This window comes from Meleagris gallopavo, chromosome 1, assembly GCF_905368555.1.
Source record: "Meleagris gallopavo chromosome 1, MGAL_WU_HG_1.1, whole genome shotgun sequence".
Taxonomy (NCBI): Eukaryota; Metazoa; Chordata; class Aves; order Galliformes; family Phasianidae; genus Meleagris; species Meleagris gallopavo.
Window position 1 is genome coordinate 66,006,399 of NC_139404.1, and position 20,252 is coordinate 66,026,650.

General features: G+C 39.9%; 1 protein-coding gene across 1 annotated transcript in view; it reads left to right on the forward strand.

Annotated features, from left to right (window-relative positions):
- The window catches only part of ST8SIA1 (ST8 alpha-N-acetyl-neuraminide alpha-2,8-sialyltransferase 1), a 143,506-nt gene that overhangs the window by 19,917 nt on the left and 103,337 nt on the right, over positions 1-20,252 (forward strand). The window contains exon 2 of the mRNA XM_085231663.1: positions 8,842-8,986. Within this exon, the coding sequence (XP_085087789.1) occupies positions 8,842-8,986 (145 nt within the window). The remainder of the gene's footprint in view (positions 1-8,841; positions 8,987-20,252) is intronic.

The following is a 20,252-nucleotide window of genomic DNA, read 5'->3' on the forward strand; positions in this document are numbered from 1 at the left end:
ATTGTAAGCTGGCAGTGCATCAAGTGTGCTTCCCAACCAGGTGAACCTTACTCTGTCTCCTGAACAACTTGATAGTTATGAGTTGTGGGAAGCAGTTTATGAAAAGTGAGAGGAGCAAGTTTCTCTTCAAAACAGGACTTCCTTGAGTTGTCCATTCGTATGTCTTTGATGGGTTAAAGCAAAACCCCAAGCACAAAACTTTGTATGCCTTTGAAAGTATATTGCTCTTTCATGTCTGTTCATGTGATGCTTTTACAGTTTCTTGTCTCTATCACATCTGTAGCCAATGGCTGTCTAGTTACTTACAGGTTTTGCATCAAACCAGTATGGAATTGTTTCTTTCCCCTTTGTGCATGTGGTCTCAGTTTTTGGACCATTCAAGATGGAATTCAAATAGTTTTCTCTGGCCAGTCTGCCTTCTTTGGAGGGGTGTAACTTAAACTGATCAAGTGAGTAAAATTCCCCATTTGGATTTTCTTGGATTAAAGCATAGGAATGCTTTTGTGAGCAGCATTATGTAATACTTACAGGGCTTTTATCTAGTTTGCAGAAGCAGGTGGAGAAGTCGCTGTAGTGTGAAAATTGATCTAGGTCATATGTATCATTGCTCTAGGTATTGTAAGCCCAAATGTTAGGTTATTACTGCTCAATTTATTTTTAGTGAATCATCATCTTCTGGAAGAATACAGCCATCCCACATCTTTGCTGAAGCTGAATATCTCTTGTGCTTGTAGCTGGGCAGAGCAAGCAGCAGTTTTGCTGAAAGGAACCAGGTGATAAGAGCAATGCGTTTTTACCCCCGTGGTAGCACAGTCATGTAATCTATCTTGCTGATTCAACTGCTGGTTCTGCTGTTTTGCAAGACAGTAATTCATTAACTTCACCTCCTCTCTCTGATAGCAGCTCTTCTTGTCACAGATTTATAAGATTAAAAAAGAAAAAAAAAGGCACATGAACAGGTTAATCTGTTCTCCCTTCCCCAGTTCCTTTTTCCTCTGAACATTCTCTGACAAAAATGCCAGTTCACAGGGTAGTGCCATCTCATCCTTCTGGCACCCCACTATATGAAAAGAGTTGGAAGACCATCAGATGAGGCTGCTGGCAGATGGCATTCCTGTGTAAGGTGCTGCAGACAGAAGAAAGGCCTGCAGTCTCCCCCATAGCTGACTGCAGAAGCCTTTATAGGCTTTGTAGAATCTGCAGTGGCAGTTCTGGCTTCTTGGCTTGGATTCATCTTCCAAATGTAGATGTCACCGTCCCAGGTAGTCACTATTCTACTGGTCGCTGGAGAGGAAATATGTGTCTGTTTAGCTTGAGATGAATTGCATCCAAAAAGAAGAGCTCTCTGCTGAATATGAATAAGGTTTTTACATTTCAAATGCTGTAAAAGAAGCAAGGTAAACTCCGTGTTTTCTCTGCTCTCAAATGTAGCTGTCATGTATAAGGGCTACTGGTGATAGTGTTAGCAGAGCAAAGGAGTGGTCTGGTGCAGGGCTCATGAATTCCAGCATCAAGTGAAGTCATTTCTCTTGAGCCACCCATACTGCTGGCCAGAAACAAGCATCGTGTGATCAAATTCATCACTTCCCTGGGGAATGTGTCTGTCAGTCACAGCTCTGAGGAGGGAAGACAAGTCACTGCTGCTGTCTCTCCTGTGTGGGGTTGAGGTTTCACTGGGAAGAGCATGTACAACTTGGAGGCATTCCGTATTCCAGTAAACTTAACTGTGTGAGTAATAAAACTGTGCTGTTTTTACAAATTGCAAGTCACAACTTGTGATTTTGTGGTTTCCTTATGTATAACTCTTTATACATCTGGTATAAGAATCCTAGAAAAAAGTCATCTGACCAAATACTAGAATTCCTACATTATAATTCATACACTGTAATTTGTGTTTCAAAGCTCATACATAGGCTTTGTGTGCAGCAGTTTAGAGCCATTTTGCATGAATCAGAATGTGTTTCTATATAATATTCCCCCCAGAATAAATTAAAAATACAGTGTTTCAACTGCTTTCCAGGCCGAATCTACCCAGATTGTTAGTAAAAGAATTGACAGGGGGAAAGGTAAACTTAAAGCTTCTCAGATGTTTAGGTAGACTTCTATTCACTGCGAAATATCCCAGCTTATTCTGATTTGCAAACATTGTTCAATAATGAAGATATTCCCTGGCAAATTTTGTCCTCGTCTGTATTTCTACAATCTAAGTGTTGTGCTGTTCAGTCCTCCTCTTCACTTGCAATATTAATGAAGGTATGGAATAAATTAATGTCACGCTATTAAAAGAATTGTGTCTGATTACAGTGGTAGGAAAATATATCCCTTTAATTACTCTTTTTAAAATACAGGCTTTTGATCAAATGAAGAATGCTCCATCAACTAAAGCAGCTGCATGTCTTTATCTTACCACCTGAAATCTGAGCATAATTCAAAAGGAAAACTGAAAGTGATACAGACTAAATAATCAAAAATCAAGTGAAGATTTAGAAATTCAGATCTGAGCTGTAGTTCATTTTGGTGAGAGCAGAATGTAGGCAAGTTTGGGGAATTACATTTTTGGTCACAAAATGCTGTAATACTGTTGCTTTTGCTGAAAAAGTCTTCTGAAAAGACTGCAGATCCATGGAGTTTTAAACACCAAATTAATCTTTCTTTGCTTTGTTTGGAAAGAAAGTAGATGAAAAATATTTTCCTTGTTACTCTGAAGAGTTCTGGAAAAAATACATCATTTATTCTGTGGTATGTTACATTAAAACAAAAAAAGAATTTGGTTAAAATGAGTAGCAGATTAGGGTGGTACGATGTGATGGATGACAGCTCAGATTTTGCCAAGTGCAAGGCAGTAGGGTTTGTACTGGGCCAAGGTAAAAGGGATAGGGAACCAATACACAGCAGAAAAAGTGTTTTACATTTCTTTTGCAATCTGGAAAGCAAAACTGCTAAATATACAGCACAAGTGGCACCAAATGTTGTGTTCAGTGATTTTAAAATAGTGAAAACTCAATGATACAACATTCTCAGGCTATGTAAAATACTTTGTTTCCATTTTGGGCACCTCAAGAAGACCTGGAAGAAAGTTCTAAAGGAAAATACACTGATGATGCAGAAAAGATGGAAGCACTTAATTTCATTATTGCCCTGCCTCCTTCAACTTGGCAATTTGTTGCAAATTATTCAAATGTTTTGTTATTAAATTTATTACTTTAAAATATCACAGATCTGCTTTTTATCTAATGGAGATGGTTTTCACAGACTGTCCTTATTCTGAGAAGTGTCTGTGGTCTCTGCAACCTCTTTCCTTTTGTGTAGGTTTCAGCCCCAGGCAGTTCAGTACCTGGTTTGCTTCAGCCTGTGACCTTCATATTTTCCTGACACCTTTCCTCTCTTGGGGAGCATAGGGGAAATGACCCTTGTAAAAACCGGATGCCAGGAATTGCTCCAGGGAGCATTGAAATAGGCTGAAATTTTCATAACAAGAAAAATATAACAATAAATGTGAGGAGGAAAACTGCTGTGACTTCTAGACTTTTAAAAACCATGTTTCGGAAAGCTTGGTTGAGAAGTAGATCAGATTCTCTCCCTGTTCTGCTCTATGATGGTCACTCTTTTTCATATTTCTTTTTCACTGCATTTAGATATATTCTCCAAGCTGAAGTAACCGTGGAATTTTCAGCAATATACCTGTGCAAAATGATGTATTCTTGATTTAGATGTCCTGATGTCCTGTTCCTCCAAATGTTATTTTTAGCAAATGTCTTTGATTTTAGTGAATGCTCAAACTAGTCTTGCTTCCCCTCTCACCCTCTCTCCCCCCCCAGAAAAAAAAAAAAAAAAACAAAATTCACCATTTGGTATTCTTTTATGAATATAAAGAGCATTTGCTTTGGTCATTCTCTCATTGTTTGGACACTTAATCTATGGTGTTCTTTGAAAGACAATTTCAAGATCATGTTATTTAATATCTGGGCTGAGGATATTTTTAAATTTAATCTCAGGTGAGATGGACTCTGCTGTAGGGAACAGTTTTGCCAAAATATTTGGCAAGGTTTGAGTCAGTTTTGTTTCTGTTGTGAAGGAGAAAGACCACATGGTTCCATGATGTGCGACCTGGAGTTTTTCTTTTTATGATCTCACATGATGGTGTTAATTAAGTGATGAATTCAGAATGTGTTCAAGTGTGGACTTGCAGAGATTAATTCTTGACCCTTTACTTATCTTTTCTTAAATGATCTGCAGGAGAACACTAAAATGTAGTTGGCAGATGAGAAAAGGATCAGGGCACTCAGTGATCCAGAGAACAGGCCCATGAGATAGAGCAGCCTCATTTACCTGCTAACCTTCCTAATTTTTCAGTAGATTGTCATGGTTTTATGATTTCTGTTATTGGTATTCCACACCATAACATCATGTAGTACACCGGGAGTTAAAAAGTTAATGTTGCAGTTCTGTGGATTGTCGATATTTTGGGTATACCTTTCTCAGAAGAGAAGAATGAACTACAGTTCCCAGAAGACTTCATTACTCTGTTTCCATTTTCCATTCGGAGGGAAAGATAAAACTACCTGGGAATCTTGAGATTTTCTTTTCTGCTGGTCTTTGCGGTGTGTGCTCCCTAGCCATCTCGTCTACCTTTTCCCTTCCTCCTTTCTGCTTTCCTAGGGCACGGGTACTTTGTTCCTCAGCCCCATTAATCATGGAACTAGGCCAAATCAGTCCAGAACTGTTGACATAAATCCAAATGTGAAATCCCATATTTAGCAAAGCAAAGCACAGGATGCAGTTACAGGTGGATTTTCCCACCTCAGGCTGCATTGGCAGTGGAAAAGAGTGCTGAAGAGTTAATCAGGTAAATGTGCCTTGATTGTGGGAAGGTTTGCTATAAAAGTGCTATCCCCTTGGGGCAGAAAAAGGGGTGTTGATAATGTCAGCTGTCAGGGTACCAGTAGGTCTTAATAGAACCTTTGACAGTAGGTCTTAATAGACCCTTTGAGCCTTCTTCTTTCCCCTGTATGCCATGTCGTGCCACCTTTGCCCCCTGCTCCATCTCAGATGAGGCTTATGCCTTTAACCTTAGCCCTGCCAAAGGAGCTGGAGGAGCAGTGTTGTGCTGGGGATGCAGGAGCTGCTCCATCTGTGGAGAAGTAATAGCAAAAGGGCTGTAATCTCCTGTCTGACAACATATGCTGTGGAATTGCACATTTCTGCTTTTAAGTATTGTCTTTGTCAGTTTGAAGCTGCTTGGGTTGCTTAATCTAGCTGCTGAGTCATTTTTGGCTTGGACTGATGTCATACCAGGATAAGATTCAGCTTCAGTTGGCTGCAAATTGAAACCGAGCTGAAAAGTTCACTAGTTTAAGTCCAGAACTGATGGTTTATTTTTTTTTATGTAAGCCTTTTCACTGGCTATGCATGCAAGGTTTGGTTTAGACTTACCAAAGAGATCTGGCTTCTTCTCCCCTTCTAGGTAGAGAAGAGTGTATATGTGTGTGTATTAGCCTTTTGGTGAGAGGCAGGCTTTTGAAGCAGATCTCCTTATTGACCCCAGTTACCACATGTTGATGATGCTCTCCATGTGCTACAGGTTCTTTGTAGGATCAGACAAGAACTGGTGTGCTGTAAATCCCGTGAAGATTGTGTTATCTGGGTGCAGGATTCTTGGTACTGGGATTTTGTTCCTCTTCTTTCAGCGCGCAGTGTCTGCTGATCTAACCTCAACAAAATGCACTGTGAGGATGTGGATAACATCTCAAAATCACTGTTGGGCTCCTGCCCGGAGCGGCGACTGCTGCTTGAGTCTATCTGCAGGGCCACTTCAGTGCTTGCTCTGGGCTAATGGCCTTGTTGGTGCTGATCAGGCCCAAGCCTTGGATGTCTGCAGTGAGAGACGTGAAGTAACTTTTATCCTGCTTCTCTCATAAGTGGGATTTATCCTTTAAGTGCTCTCAGATCTGAGTGCCCGAGTGCCTTTTAAATAGCAATATTCAAGTCGTTTAATTCGTCTTCTGAATTGGAGATAACTTTGAGTCAAAGGTACATAATACATGTCCTGCAAGCAAACTGATGCTTGCGGTGAATTGAAATCGTTGGTTAAAAGCTGCTTCAGTTTTGCAAAATCTACCATAACATTTTAGCTGTACGTTTTAATCAAGTTTGGCAAATCTGTTCTGACTCCATCATCCTGCTAAGTGCCCTGCTTTAGTTCCCCTTTGAATACCTTTTTCCTTTTTAATGTATATTTTTTGTGGAACCTCTCTTACTTTATAATTTTTGGATTTGAATCAGAAAGAGAAACTGAATAATGTAAGACCATTACAATTATTCTTTTGTGACATAAAGCATGTATGTGTGCACAAGATTTTTTTGTGCTAATACGTGCAGGTGGATAATACTTGAACTAGTGTTCTGCCTATCTCTAGCCTTCCAGGAGACACTTACTGCTTTTCATAATAGATTTATTAACTAAGGACTTGCTGGAAACTGGAAGAATGCAGTTTTGGGGAGAAGGAAGAGTAGGTATATATTATATATTTAGTTAGATTGTGAAGGGAAGAATTGCATGAAAAACTGTTCCTTAGCTCATCCATTTGCCCCAGCTAAGGAAAGATTCATTAATTTGAAACATTCTCTTGAAGTTTTGATTGGAAACTACAATTTTGCAGTACAGTTGTATTTAGAGGCTCCAGCTGTTTTGGGTTACTCTCAGCTTTCTCAAAAAGCTGCAGTGAGACCTGGAGAGGAAAAGAATTTCCAAAGGCTGCAAACTGAAGCTTGTGAAAGCTTGTGGAAGCCAAGTAAAATCTCCATTCTCAAATTTATTTGGAATAGTACTCTATTATGCCTGCCTTAAACTGCTCTGCAAAGGATGTTTGGTGAGAAATTTCAAATTGCCTTCAGCTTGGTTTCCTTTCTGTGGTGGAGGAGGATGATGGGAAGCCTCTTTGGATGTAGGTGTCTTGATGGTGTTTCTGGGAATGGTGGTTGCCACTCTGGCTGACACACTGCTCGGCAGAGAACAAGATGGCTCTGTAATGGGTGATCTAAGCTCCACAAACAGTTTTGTCCATTGTTAACTGGAGGTCGTTGCTAATTTAAGGCTGGCTTATCCATTACTGGTCAATACAGAGAGGAATTCGGGTGCATATGAGGAAAACGTGGTGACATGTCAGTGCTCACAGCACTGTGAGCAGTAGGATGCTCTGGAGTTGTGAGCCCTATACCATTGCTAGGTAAGGTCTGGGCATGTGGTGCTGCCTTGTGCTCAGTGGGATAAATAGTAACATTTTGAGCCACAAAACAACCTGAGGTAAGCTTCTGATTGAGTCTTTGTAAAAAGTGTTAGATTCTTTGGCTGAGGGTGGGCTGATCAGCTAGTTACACAGAAGAGCTCCCTCATGGCTTGTTCTAGAAGCTGGCTGCTAATTACCAGCAAAAGGTGGCTCTTTGCTGGGGATAGAGCTGTGACGGGAAGCTACAAAAGCAAATCACTAAACTTCTCAAGAGCAGAAAGTCAATGAATAGTAGCAATTTCCATAAACTGCTGCTGGTCACACAACCTTTTCGAACTGTTTCTTGCCCTGCAAAGATCGGAACAAATCTACAGCTTTCACCAGATTTTCACACAGTTGCAAGAAAGTATTAACTTACAACAGAAATCCATCTTAGGAGAAAAACTTCATTTTCTAGACAAGAAAAGTAGCTGTGAAACTTCTGGAAAACAAAACAAAACAAAACAAAACCAAAGACATTTATGTGTCTGACTTCTTGTTTTGGAATAAAATCTCCTCTTTCAGGGAGGAGAACACTATGTCAAACACTTAGATAGACACTGATAAGTGATATTTTTCTGCTTGCCACCTGCAGTTTTCATGCATCCTTCCCCATCCTTTGGGAATGACTTCAGCTTCTCCCATGCTGGCTTTAAGATATTCTTGTTCTGCAGATGTCGGGAGCTTTTCACCATTCTGTGCGTTAAGATGTATTAATTGCTGAGCTTGCAACGATACAGAATTTTTGTTCAGTACAACCTTCAGCCATCTCACCATCTCTCAAATTGCTGCTCAAGCTCTGTAATAACTATTTTAAGGAACTGGAAGTGTAAGAGGATATACAGTTTGGATGAGGAAAGGAGAAGTGTAATATTCACCGTGTATATATAAATACATACATATATATATATAGCAAACTGAGATGACTCAAGTTGGACTTCACGCGGGCACTCCAGGCAAGCTCTAAGACTGCTGTGAAAGTAGCACAAGGATACTTAATAACTGAACAGCGATGGTAAATTTTTCCATGCTCAAATTATGTATCTATGGGTTTTATATAAGGCCCACTGTTCACAGCTGAGTTTGGGTTCTGAGATTTAGTTTTCAAAGGTGCTTCTCTGAGTCCTGTGTGTGTTGGAGAACCTATTTTTTTATTACTTAGAAGTGATTGAAAAGAGTGGACTGCTTTCTAACAAATCTTTTTTTATTTCTTTGCCATTCAAAAATGAATGGAGGGTTAATTTTTAACTATCTACTTTTAAGATTTTCTAAAAAAAAATCAGGATTGCTGGCTTTTCTTTAAGTAAAAACTAAAAAAATAATTAGGAAGTTGCTAAGTTCGAATTTGAATTTCTAGGTCTGCTTGCTTTCTGAGTTCTCTGTTAGTATCTGTTATCTGATGTGCAGTGTGGTCACCTGCAGCACATGATACTGCTGGGAAAAAAAATGGCTTGCTCTCTAGCACTCAGGAGCTGTGGGTCACCCAGCTGCTTGGGCCATCAGTTAAAAATGGGCTTTAGAGATGGCTGCCAGAGCTATAACTCATGCATTTCTTTCTTTTTGTTGCCTTTTCTAGGAAGCTGCTGGAAGACTGCTGCGACCCTGGGCAGCTCTTTGCGATGACAAAACAGAACTCCCCAATGGGAAAGAACCTCTGGTTTGATGGGGAATTTTTGTATTCTTTCACCATTGACAATACAACTTACTCGCTATTCCCACAGGTTAGTAACATTTTTTCTTCTTTCAGTATTGATATGTTAATATACTAAATGGTGATATGGTACAAATGAATATAAGTTAGCTAACTATTAGTCAATAAATACTCTATCTTCATTTCTCAATTCAAAACTTTTTTACTTCTGCATTCTGAAAATTGCAAAATAGCAGTATGTGTGTTAATATTTCCTTGGTCACCTTCCAATTGTGCAGATATACACAAGTAATGAAATAGGACCACCTGTCTTGATTTTGAAAATGGTGATAAGTTCTGGATATTTTTAGAGTGTGATTTCTGTATTTCTAGCAGTGATCACACTCTTGAACTGGGATTTCAAACTGTGACAGGCAGAAACTTCCGTCAGTTCATCATGGATTGAGGGTCTTGCATAACTGTGTGCCCCAAGAAGCTGGCACTAGAAATGAAGCATCAAACCTGGCAAGACTGGTGCTGATGCTGTGTGAGCTGGCAGGGCTGTGGGGCTCACAAGTTGAATCCTGAGGAAAAACTGGTCCTGTAACACATAGACATCTGTCAGTGTCATTGGCATACGTATTCTATTTTTCTTCTCAAGCTGTTTGAAAGGGCAGCTTCTGGCCTGCCTTTGGATCCAAGTTCAGATTAGATTGGTTCCACTGATGTCAGTGGATTTGCTGCCACGTAGGCTGGCTGAGTTTATCTGGCATAAATGTAACAGGAGAGATATGTACAAACCTAAATTGTCATCTCAATTGCTGTGATGCTGATTATTTGGAGTAACTCTTTGCCTTTCAGTTTCTCATCTAGGCTTGCTCCCCTTTAGATCAGTCTTGCTAGGATATGGAGACAGCTCGTGTGAAGGTGTCCAAGTCACCTCCAAATTAATGGAGTTTATTGATGGCAAACAGTGTAGGCACAATAACAGAAGCTTACGTGACTTGGCTGACTCATGTTGTGTTTTGAATACTGGAAATTGTTGTTTTTCAGCAAGTTGCTTGTATTTTTAGTTATATATTAACTAATGTTAAATTAGTTTATGATATTGACATGGAATGTGGGAGGAGATATGGTTTTTGTGGCTATGGGTTTAAAGAAAGCTGAACATCTTGACATATTGGTTGGTTTACGTGTTATTTTAATTTCTTAGATTAAAGATATAGGTATTTTTTAAGTCTTGCAGTTGATGAGTCATTCACACCAGGTTTTCCTTTTGTTACTGTTTCATTTATATGTAGCAGAGTTTTGGCTTGTTAAACTGATGCTGCAAATGAACATCAAAAAGTAGTTTTGTTTATTTTTTAACAGTTTTCAGTTCTCAACAAAAGAATTACAGCTTTGAATTAGCTTAGTTTAGTGGAGAAAGGGTGAGGAAGGGCTAAGATATAGGGAAGAGTGATCAGAGCTGCCACTTCTTGTGTTAAACAGAGAAACAGTGTTCTGCTGTGTCTTATTCAGGTCACTACCACTTTCATATCACTGCACCGTGGCTGTTGTAATGGACCTCTACCTCCATGCACTCAACATTCCTTAGGTCTATTCCACAGCTGTTGGTCCCTGCAAGCTGAATAAACAAGTAGATGTCTGATGCCTGGAGGGTGCTTTCCCTGTGGTATGGCTAGAAAGGGGGAGTTCTGCTGGATTTCTCTCCCTGCCATTGAGACTTGTAGAAGGCTTATAGTGGGTCCCAGAGTAGCAGCTGTAAATCTTTTTTTGATGTGTGTTAATGATTTGTTGCTACAGCATTGCTCTGTTTCTTGGAGAAAGCTAAAATCCTTGGTAGAGCCGTAAACTTTATACCTTACAGATGTTGTCAGCAACCACTTAAAATATGTATAAGGTTTTCAGTGTTCAGAAAGCCCTTGTCTGGGCTGGTATAGAGAGGTCATTGTATTTTGTGCTGAATTTGAGATTTCACATTTGGTTTTGTTGGGATTAAACTCAGACACATCCTTCCACAGAAAATTATAGAGCACTGGATGGGCTCTTTCAGAGAGATAAGTTCTGGGTAGAGAGGAATAATGATCTCAGGAAGTCCAGCGGTTTCCAGGCTCCCAAGCCCTGTCCCCAAAGATTTTCAGTTAGCCAGATTGAGAGTAATGGCTCTGAGGAGGCCTGAAGAGATAAAACCTGAGGATCAGTATGAGTTGAGACTTGAAAGTCTCTGATTGCCTTGAACCTGCCCAATGGGCTGCACAGAGGCTGGCACAGTACTGCTGGGTTGCTGGTGGGAAGGCTGGACCATTGCGATCTCCAGCTCCAAAGCAGTGCTAGGAGGCAGCTATAGGACTTACAGGAATTTAAAAATACTGTTCTTTTAAGAACTGTCAGGCATTTCTGAGAAATGCTACTTGCTGCTACTCCTTTTCTTGCAGGTGCTCTTCCCCATAACTTGATGTATTATTCCAATGTATTCTGCCTGCAGGAATTTTGTAAACCTTTATCAGATGATTTCCAAATAAACTTGAAAATTTATGAAAATTGATTTGCAGCAAATTCTTAAATTAAGTTTTTTTTCTGTGTCCCTCTTTGTTTCAAGAAAAATACTAGACTAAATTTTTCAGGCCTCTACTTTGAAGAATAGTTTCTGTTAGCTTACTAGCAACAGGCAAACAATTTTTGTGAAGATTAATATTCCTTTCAAACGTGTTGAGAAGCTTAAAACACTTACAAAATGTGGGTATATTCTGAGATGCTCAGAGGATGTAACAGGAGTGTAAAGGGCCACAGCTAAGATGATTTCATCAAAAAAATATTTCCTCCAAAATAAGAGGAAGGAGACTCCACCCCCACCATTCTGCTGAGTTTAAGCCTTTCTGTGCTTGCAGAAGATTTCTCAGTGCTTAACTAGTTATTAACTTACAGGATGAAGTAACGCAAAACTAAATAGGAAATGTGTTCTGTTTGATGGAATAGAATAAGCTGACTATGAATCAGTGGAGACTTACAGAACAATAAGAATCTCAGAACTTAATATGCAAAGTGTTGTTTACTTTTGAAAGTGAACTGTACAAAATAGACTATTTTTCACCTGAGTAATCCGTGCAGATAAAGTTCTTACAGCTGGTTCAACATTTTCTGATGGATTGCTTTTCCTCTAAAAAATGCTATTTCATTGGAATATAAACTTGGTATCGGTTCAATGGTTTTTTCATATTTTCTTTGAAGTGAAAAGGCTAAAAGGTTTTGGTAGTGTTACAGTATTTCATTTTATCATTTTCAGAATGCAATATTTCAAATGTTTTTTTTTATGTTTTTAATCAGCTAGCTTTTTTCTATCCCCATGTTATTTGATTGTAATTGTACTTCTGCTTCCTGTGTGTCATTTTTTCTACTGACTTCTAGAGCGGAAGTAGTTTTCTTTCTTTAAAACAAGCAAACACAGAAACATTACGCAGACTGCAACAACTTTCCTGTGCTGGAGAGAAAATGCTAATTGCTCATAGTCAGTGCTCCATGGTGAGAGGAAAGGAGTGTAAGATGTGGCTGATCACAGAGCGTAGGGTGCAGTGAGAGTGGAGACCTCTTCTACATCTGATCTCCCAAAACGTATTGTGGTGGTGTTGCTGCAGCTGTTGGATTATATGATGTGAATTCAATTGAAGGCAGACATTTCTTGACAACAGCTTCACTGTATCGCTTGCTGTGATCTATGGCATTATTTGGCAGTTTAAGGAGACAAAAAGCATGGAGGCTGCATATTACTGTAAGTATGTGTTTAATATTAACAAATGGAGGTTATTCTTACTGTGTACCTACCAGTTTTCTCAATCATTTCATGTAGACCTGAATTTTCAGTATTAGTCCTGTAAGGATGGTAATTTTGGTATGTAGCTGAGGCACTGAAGGATCAGGGATACAGAGGGCTTTATCGCAAGAGGAATCAGTATCATGGCTGGATAAACCTCTGATAATCCAGGCTCTGATGTCTCAGTTTGACTACCAAAGGCCACGAGTGGCTTCCAAATGTGTTGCTCCCCACAGTGGTCCAAATACTCTTCAGGAAATTAAACTGTGTGATGTGAAGTCCTGCTCATGGCATAATGGGGATGTGCTTACTTGTGACTCTTCAGCCTGGAGGTTCAGTCCTGTAGCTCTGGTCCTGTTGCACTGAGGCATGACAGCAGGCATAACTAGCATTTTCCACCCTTCATTACCTGTCTAAAATAGGAGAAACCAGCCTTCCATATATTCCCTTCAGTAACTTTTAGATGCAGTGCATAAACACAATTATAACCACAGGAGTAGCTTGGATGCAAATCAAAGCCAGGTGAGAGGAAGGTGAATTAGCAGCTATCAGCTTTTAAGTTAGAGAAAAATGCAAGCTCTTTTCAAACATTTGCTGAAAGAAATTTACACCCCTTGCTGTTTTTTTTTAATTCCCCTGAATTTGAAAACAGAATTTTAGACCATATTTACTACTAGGGCAAAAAAACCCTCTTTCCAGTATTTAACTGTTTTTGCAAATATTAGGTTTTTGTTGTTGTCAAAAGCTTACAGCATAATTTTGAGTAGAACTGATATGAATTTTCAAGGTATATTCTTCCAGAAATAAGATATTTAAATCAAGTGGAATTATTTCCTCTTCTATGCAAGTTATTATTTTGAAGGAGAGAGAATAGATTTCAAAAGAAATTTCAGAAGTCAAACTTCATTTTTTTCATTTGAAAAAATGAAATAACTCATTGTATTGTATTTCACTGAAGCAATTGGATGTGTTAGATACCAGTAAATTAGTTCAAATTACTATAATGATCTCTCATCTGCTCCAAACCCTTTCTAAAGTTTTGTCTGCAAAATGATGTCAGACAGAAGGATGGTTGCTTGTAATGAGCATCTCATGAATAATCATCTCAAATGACTGATGAGAAACCCAGAGGAGATGGCTTTGAATCACAAATAAATTTGTGAAAGCTAGCAACTGTTTCTGGGTACCTTGTAAACAGAAGAAAAATACTGTCTTTCAAATAATTGATTAAATTTAAAATTTTGTCCTTAATATAAAGGTAGGGGGGAAAGTGTTATTGCTTCACTTGTAAGTGTAGTGGGGAGACTTTCTCTGGCATTTTCTGGGTTATCTAGATGAGTGTTGTGTTTGATAACACCTTAATGATTAGGATCTGTGGGTAGTTTTGACTGATTTTAGACCAGAACATAGACTTGATCCAAAAATTGTGTGTAAAATGGCAAACCACCCCAAGTGAAGGATTTGATGGATTCTGCTGTTGTCAGAAGGTATGAAATTATTAACTTTGGTGTTGACTTTGGAAGTGCTGTGTTCGTCTGTTAAAAGTGTTCTGGTAATTTTTGCCAGCACTCTGACTTACTGAAGTACTCTTTCCTCAGTAATTAATTGCTTCTTGAAGAAATTGAAATATTGGATGTCATCTGTGTCCTGATGTTTTTTTTTTTTTTCCTTGATGTCCTGGGCAGGGGAATAATGTGCCTACAGACATAACGACAGCCTTTTAGCAACCCTTATATTTTATCCCATTGATTCTGCTGTATAAGTAATACTTCTGTGACTTCTTTTGTGCTGCATTTAATTAGTATTTGGGGGGTTTTCTTATTTCTGTCACTTTTCTCTTCCTTCTTTATTCTCTCTATTATTTTTTTTTCCTCCCTAAGTATGCTGTAATACAAATAGTCTTTTTGATTGGGTCTACATATGTTTATTCAAAATAAAATTGTAGTAAACATATATTATTGCAATCATGGAAAACATACTGTATATTAATATGAGTAGAAGCAGTTATATCTTGTGAAGTGACATTAAGAATGCAATTAAAAGGAGATCTTCTGAGTAGCTGGCTTCTGAACAGCCTACAAAACTGTCAGATAGTGCCTGTCATAACTAGGATATGAAATGCTAAATGTACAGACCTGACAAATTTTGATCTTTCAGAGCATGTGTCTTCCCTTCAATACTAGGTAGTCTCTGTAGCATTGAGGTAATTGAGATCAAAAACCTGTCTTAGTATTTAGTTAAGTGAAACCTGTACCCTCACTTTGATTACTGACTAATTAAGAATTGTGTAATTAGTCCATTTTGTGCAGCCTGCTGGCAAAGCAGGGAGAGGGTAGCATCTGTCGTATCTGGTCGGTTAAGTAAAAGCCAAGGTCCATCTGAAACTACTCCATATAGACAAAGTGTGAACAAGCCCACTGGTGAAAATCAAAGTTATGCTAAAAAGTCTATGAGATGGAATGTGCATTGTTTGAGAAGATGTGTAATGGGCTCTAATGTTAAATCTGTCACTGTTGATCACCAGATGCGTGCTTTGGTCTTTCTCTGCTTGCCAAAATGAGTTTGGCCAAAATGTGTTCAGCCAGACTGACTTATCTGCCTGGAGTTTATCTGCACATGCCAAACTGGTTTTATCTCAGTCAGTGCAAATAAACAGACACTGACCTTTCCAAATGTAGCAAACGGAGGGGAAATGGAGAAGGACATCTAGCTGCAAAGTGTCAGATGCCCCAAAGGCAAAGAAAGGGGAGGAGCCACCTTAGCTCAACATTTCTGTTTCAGTCTGGAGTGACAGAGTGTCAGACACTTTCTGACCTAGGTAACAGAGAGGCTGATCCAAGCACAGTGCCTTTTTGTCGGACTGACCCTCAGGTGTTCAAAAAACACAGATCAATCCTGTTATGCAAAAGCACCAGTGCTACTACCTAAGCTTTGCAAGTCCAAAAGTAAGTGCACAGAAGCAAGTTATTATTCATCAGTCTAACAGAGAGGTGCTCACGTTACTGGGGACTTGGTACCAACTCCTTGGTGCTGGTGGCAGCTGGCCAGCAGAGTCTGCACCAGCCCTTAGTACTGTGGCCAGATGTGTCACACCGGCAGACAGTAAAGCATCCTGTATCAGAACGAGCAAGGTCATTCACAGGAAGCAAGGATACTTAGTTACAGCAGCAGAGCAGTTTCTCCAAAAGAGCTTCTTCTAGCTACATGAAGCTAGAGGCAGTTTATTTGTGTTCTCAAGATAACATTCACCCTTTCTCACCAGCCAGTCACCTGTTCAGGTCATGATTGGTATTTTCCCATACAAATCCCGTTGCTGTTTGGGAGCTGGGGGAGATGAGGGTGTGGTAGGGCAAATGTGGCTCTGCTTCTGCATTGTAATAAACACTGAGCAGAACTTAAAATAGCATCACAACCAGTGGGCTTGCTGTTGAGCCCACTTCAGACAGAAGAGACATGGGGTACTTTCGAGAGGATACTTCAGCCATGAGAACATTTAATCTCTGAGTGACTTTTTATTTGGAAAACACTTGGAGTAGCACAGCTGGTTTATTAATTTTCACTAGAACCCAGGGCTGTATGGTTGCTGACTGGTAGAAGCAGGCCTGCTGAGAGTGAAGAGGCCATGGCAGAGCTGAGTGATGTGGACACGGCTCAGTAGGCCCTGTGGAATCCCTCTGGCAGAGGCAGGGAAGCTATTGGGGCAGAGTGTGCTAGTGCATGTTTCTACTCATTAGCTGCACAACTGAGCTTTTCTAACTCAAGTGAAATTTATTACAGTAACTAGAAGACATGGTTATGGATAAAGCCACATTATGCTGTGGGACTGTAAAAGAGCAAAAAACTAAAGACGAAGAGGGCAGTGTGGGCTAGGAGGATCAGAGAGGCTATGCTAGTGCCTGGGAATTTTGCAGGCTTTTTTTGGTTAATGTTGAGCTGTTTTACAGGGCTGTAAATTTGCTGCTTCAAAAGCTAGAAATGTCACAAGTGGAGGAACAGTTAAAGGAAGTAGTCACAGATGGGCAGCCATAGGAACAGTGAACTTCCTGTGGCTACCAGTAATTACAGGGCGTATGATCTGCCATGCTGAGGGTATGATAATACAAATCAGAGATATTTCTAGCCTGCCCAAAGGCAAAGCAGTTAAAATTGTTTTGTTAGGTTCATTGTGGCTTTGTATAAATGATGACAATTATAGAATCATAGTATGGCTTGTGTTGGAAGGGGCCTGAAGGATGATCAAGATGATCAAGTTTCAACCCCCTGCCACAGAAGATAAAATTCTTGCTCAATGCAAGTTTTTTTTCTGAACTCATTTATATACCAATATTTCTGCCCAGAGGGCAATTAAACCTTCTTTGGAAGCCAGTGTTTAAACCTTGAGTAAAATTTATCCTTTATGTCCTGGCCACCTGCTAGTCTTCCTAATTATTTATAAATTTTAGTATTGAATTATCTTGTTCAGTCTATAAACTTCTCAAAGTGTATGTAACTGTATATATCAATTATTCAGTGATTATGTTGTGTTATATTAATTTGCTGTATTCAGTAGTTAGCTTTCTTGAGGTTTAAATACTTCTGAAATAGACTTCAAATCAGTACTGGGGTGAGGCTTAGGTTTGGTTCCTTTTCATGCTTAGCATTTACGACCTGGCAGGAAGCTTGAGTAAGAACTGATGGAACACTACATATTTCTGTTTTTCATGTGGTTGTTTGGTTTCTTGAGGTGACTCACATAAATTGTGCCGGAGGATAACAGGTTATCAGATGATGTTCAGGAGGCATTTCACCCACAGCAAAGATGTGTATGCCCCTGTTCCTCTGACTATTACTAAATATGGATGGAAGAACAACTTCAAGTCTGCGGGCTTGAAGAAAATCAAGGAAGGTTATGCTATTCCAGAAGCTATAAAAAGGAGTAGCACATTTGCAAATCTTGAAGGAGGATTATGTAGTGACTTTCAAAGGAACCTTGGTGTCTTCTTGCTTAGGAGGGAGTGTAGCCTAGCTTTACATTTAATGAGAAATCGACTGCATTACAGTTTAGGAATTGACTTACATAGCTGGGCATGGTTGATTTAAAGTCTTTATAACCTGATACAGTGTGGAGGTGAAGGGCGGTGGTTCTCTTCTGGAACAACTTTAGTTCATCTAAACAGCTCCCAGGAGGCAAGTATTGACTTCCAGATGGTGTTCCAGACACTGTAGTGATCTTTGTATTACAGGATGCACCAGAAAAATCCCACTGTGCGTATGAATTAACATTTAGCTTACTGTTGTTCATATTAAGAATTCAGGATGCTTTTTAAATTTTTTTTTTAATTTTTTTTTTAACCGTCTTTTTTAACAGAGCTTAGGCTTTTACAGCATTAGAAGAGATGATTTTGACAATGAAATCAGTGCTGCAAATTGTCCGATGGCCAATAAATACCAATCTGAGGTGATAATTTTGAGTGTGTTGGCTAAAGAGGTGGGCTATGATGGCAAGATAATCAGCTGGCAGATCTTTAAGGAAGCTTTCCTCAGGGCACAAGAGCTCTCCATCCTGCAAGTCAGGAAGGAAAGGCAAGAGACTGGAATGGCTGAAGCAGGACTTGATGGTCAAACTGAAGAAGAAAAGAAAATGCACAGACAGTGAAAACAGGGAGGGCTACTTTGGGAAGAATATAAGGAAGCTGCTAGGTTGTGTAGGGATGGAGTCACGAAAGCCAACGCCCAACTTGAACTACACTTGGCAAGAGGTGCCAAGAAGAACAAGAAAGGCTTCTACAGGTACCTGAACCGGAAAAGAAAAGTCCAGTAGGATGTATCCCCTGTAGTGAATGACACAGACAAGCTGGTGACAACAGACAAGGAAAAGGCTGAGGTACTTAACTTTTTTTGCCTCAGTCTTCTCTGTTAACTGCTCGTCACACAGCCCTCAAACATTTGGTTTGGTAGAAGAGGGAGGGGGAAGTTACATCCTTCCCACTGTAAGTGAAGGTCAGGTTTGTGACCACCTGAGGAACCTGAATATTCATTGGTCTATGGGTCCCGATGAGATGCATCTCAGAGTCCTCAGGGAATTAGATGATGTAGTTGCCAAGGTACTCTCAATGATATTTGAAAAGTCATGGCAACCAGGTGAAGTCCAAGGTGACTGGAAAAAAAGGTAACATCACACTCATTTTTAAAAAGGGTAAAAAGGATGACCCTGGGTGCGACTGGCCTGTCAGTCTCAGCTCTGTGCCAGGAAAGATCATGGAACAGATCCTCTTGGAAGTAATGCTAAGGCATATGGAAGGCAGGGAGATAATATCGGAGAACCAGCATAGCTTCACCAAGGGCAAATCCTGTTTGACCAACCTAACGGCCTTTTATAATCAGTAAGGCCTTTGACACGGTAACGCACAACATCCTTCTCTCCAAATTGGAAAGATGGGGATTTGATGGATGGACTGTTTTATGGACAAAGAACTGGTGGCAGGATTGAGTCCAGAGAGTGGTGATCAATGGCTCAATGTCTGGATGGAGATCAGTGATGAGTGATGTTCCCCGGGAGTAGTGCTGGAGCTGATACTCTTTAATATCTTCATCAGTGACATTGACAATGGGGTTGAGTTCACTCTCAACATGTTTGCTGGTGACACCAAGCTGTGGAGTGTGGTTGACACAGCAGAGATGCCATTCAGAGAGACCTAGACAGGCTTGAACAGTGGGCTCAGGAGAACCTCATGAAGTTCAGCAGATCCAAGTGCAAGGTCTTGCACCTGTGTCGAGTCACTGCCGATACAAGCTGTGGGGTGAAAGGATTGAGCACAGCCCTGCAGAAAAAACCTGGGGGTACTTGTGGATGGAAAACTGGACATGAGCCAGCAATGTGCTCTCACAGCCCAAAAAGCCAACTGTATCCTGGGCTGCATCAAAAGAAGCATGGCCAGCAGGTCGAATTAAAAAATCCTGGGGACAGATTTAGGCTGGAAGTTGCAGAAGAGCTACAAGCCTTGTGGGAACACTGTCTCCAATGGCTTTATTTTAATTTGTGTAAAATATACTGGGTTAATTGGCTCCAATTTATTATGAAGGTTCAGATGAAAGGCACTGGATTCCAGATGGTCATTTGATCAGATGGAAATTACCTGAATTAAATCCTAAATATCAGTTCTGTGAAAGCAGTGATGTTTTCTAAGAGTTCCAAATCATGAAGAAGTTAAATATCTTCCATACACTGGCATGGGAATAGCATGACACACGAAGAAAAAAATGGTCCATGGCAGGGCTCCTAGCTTTTCCTTTTGTTCAGAGAATGTGTCTCTGTGAGGAAGGGCATGCAGATGAAGCATATAATTCCTCACATCCTATGCTTGGTAAGTGTAGTCATAATGTTTTGTTCAAAACAATGTCTAGATTCATGGAACAATTTAGGCAAGGGTATATTACACTGAAATGCAAGTGTGTTGCTGTCTCTTGCTGAGGGAGTTATCTAGTTAGCCATTCAGTCAGACAGGGATATATGTACTATGTAATGCTGATAGACCAATTTCAGATGTGTATAACATCTTCTTACTTA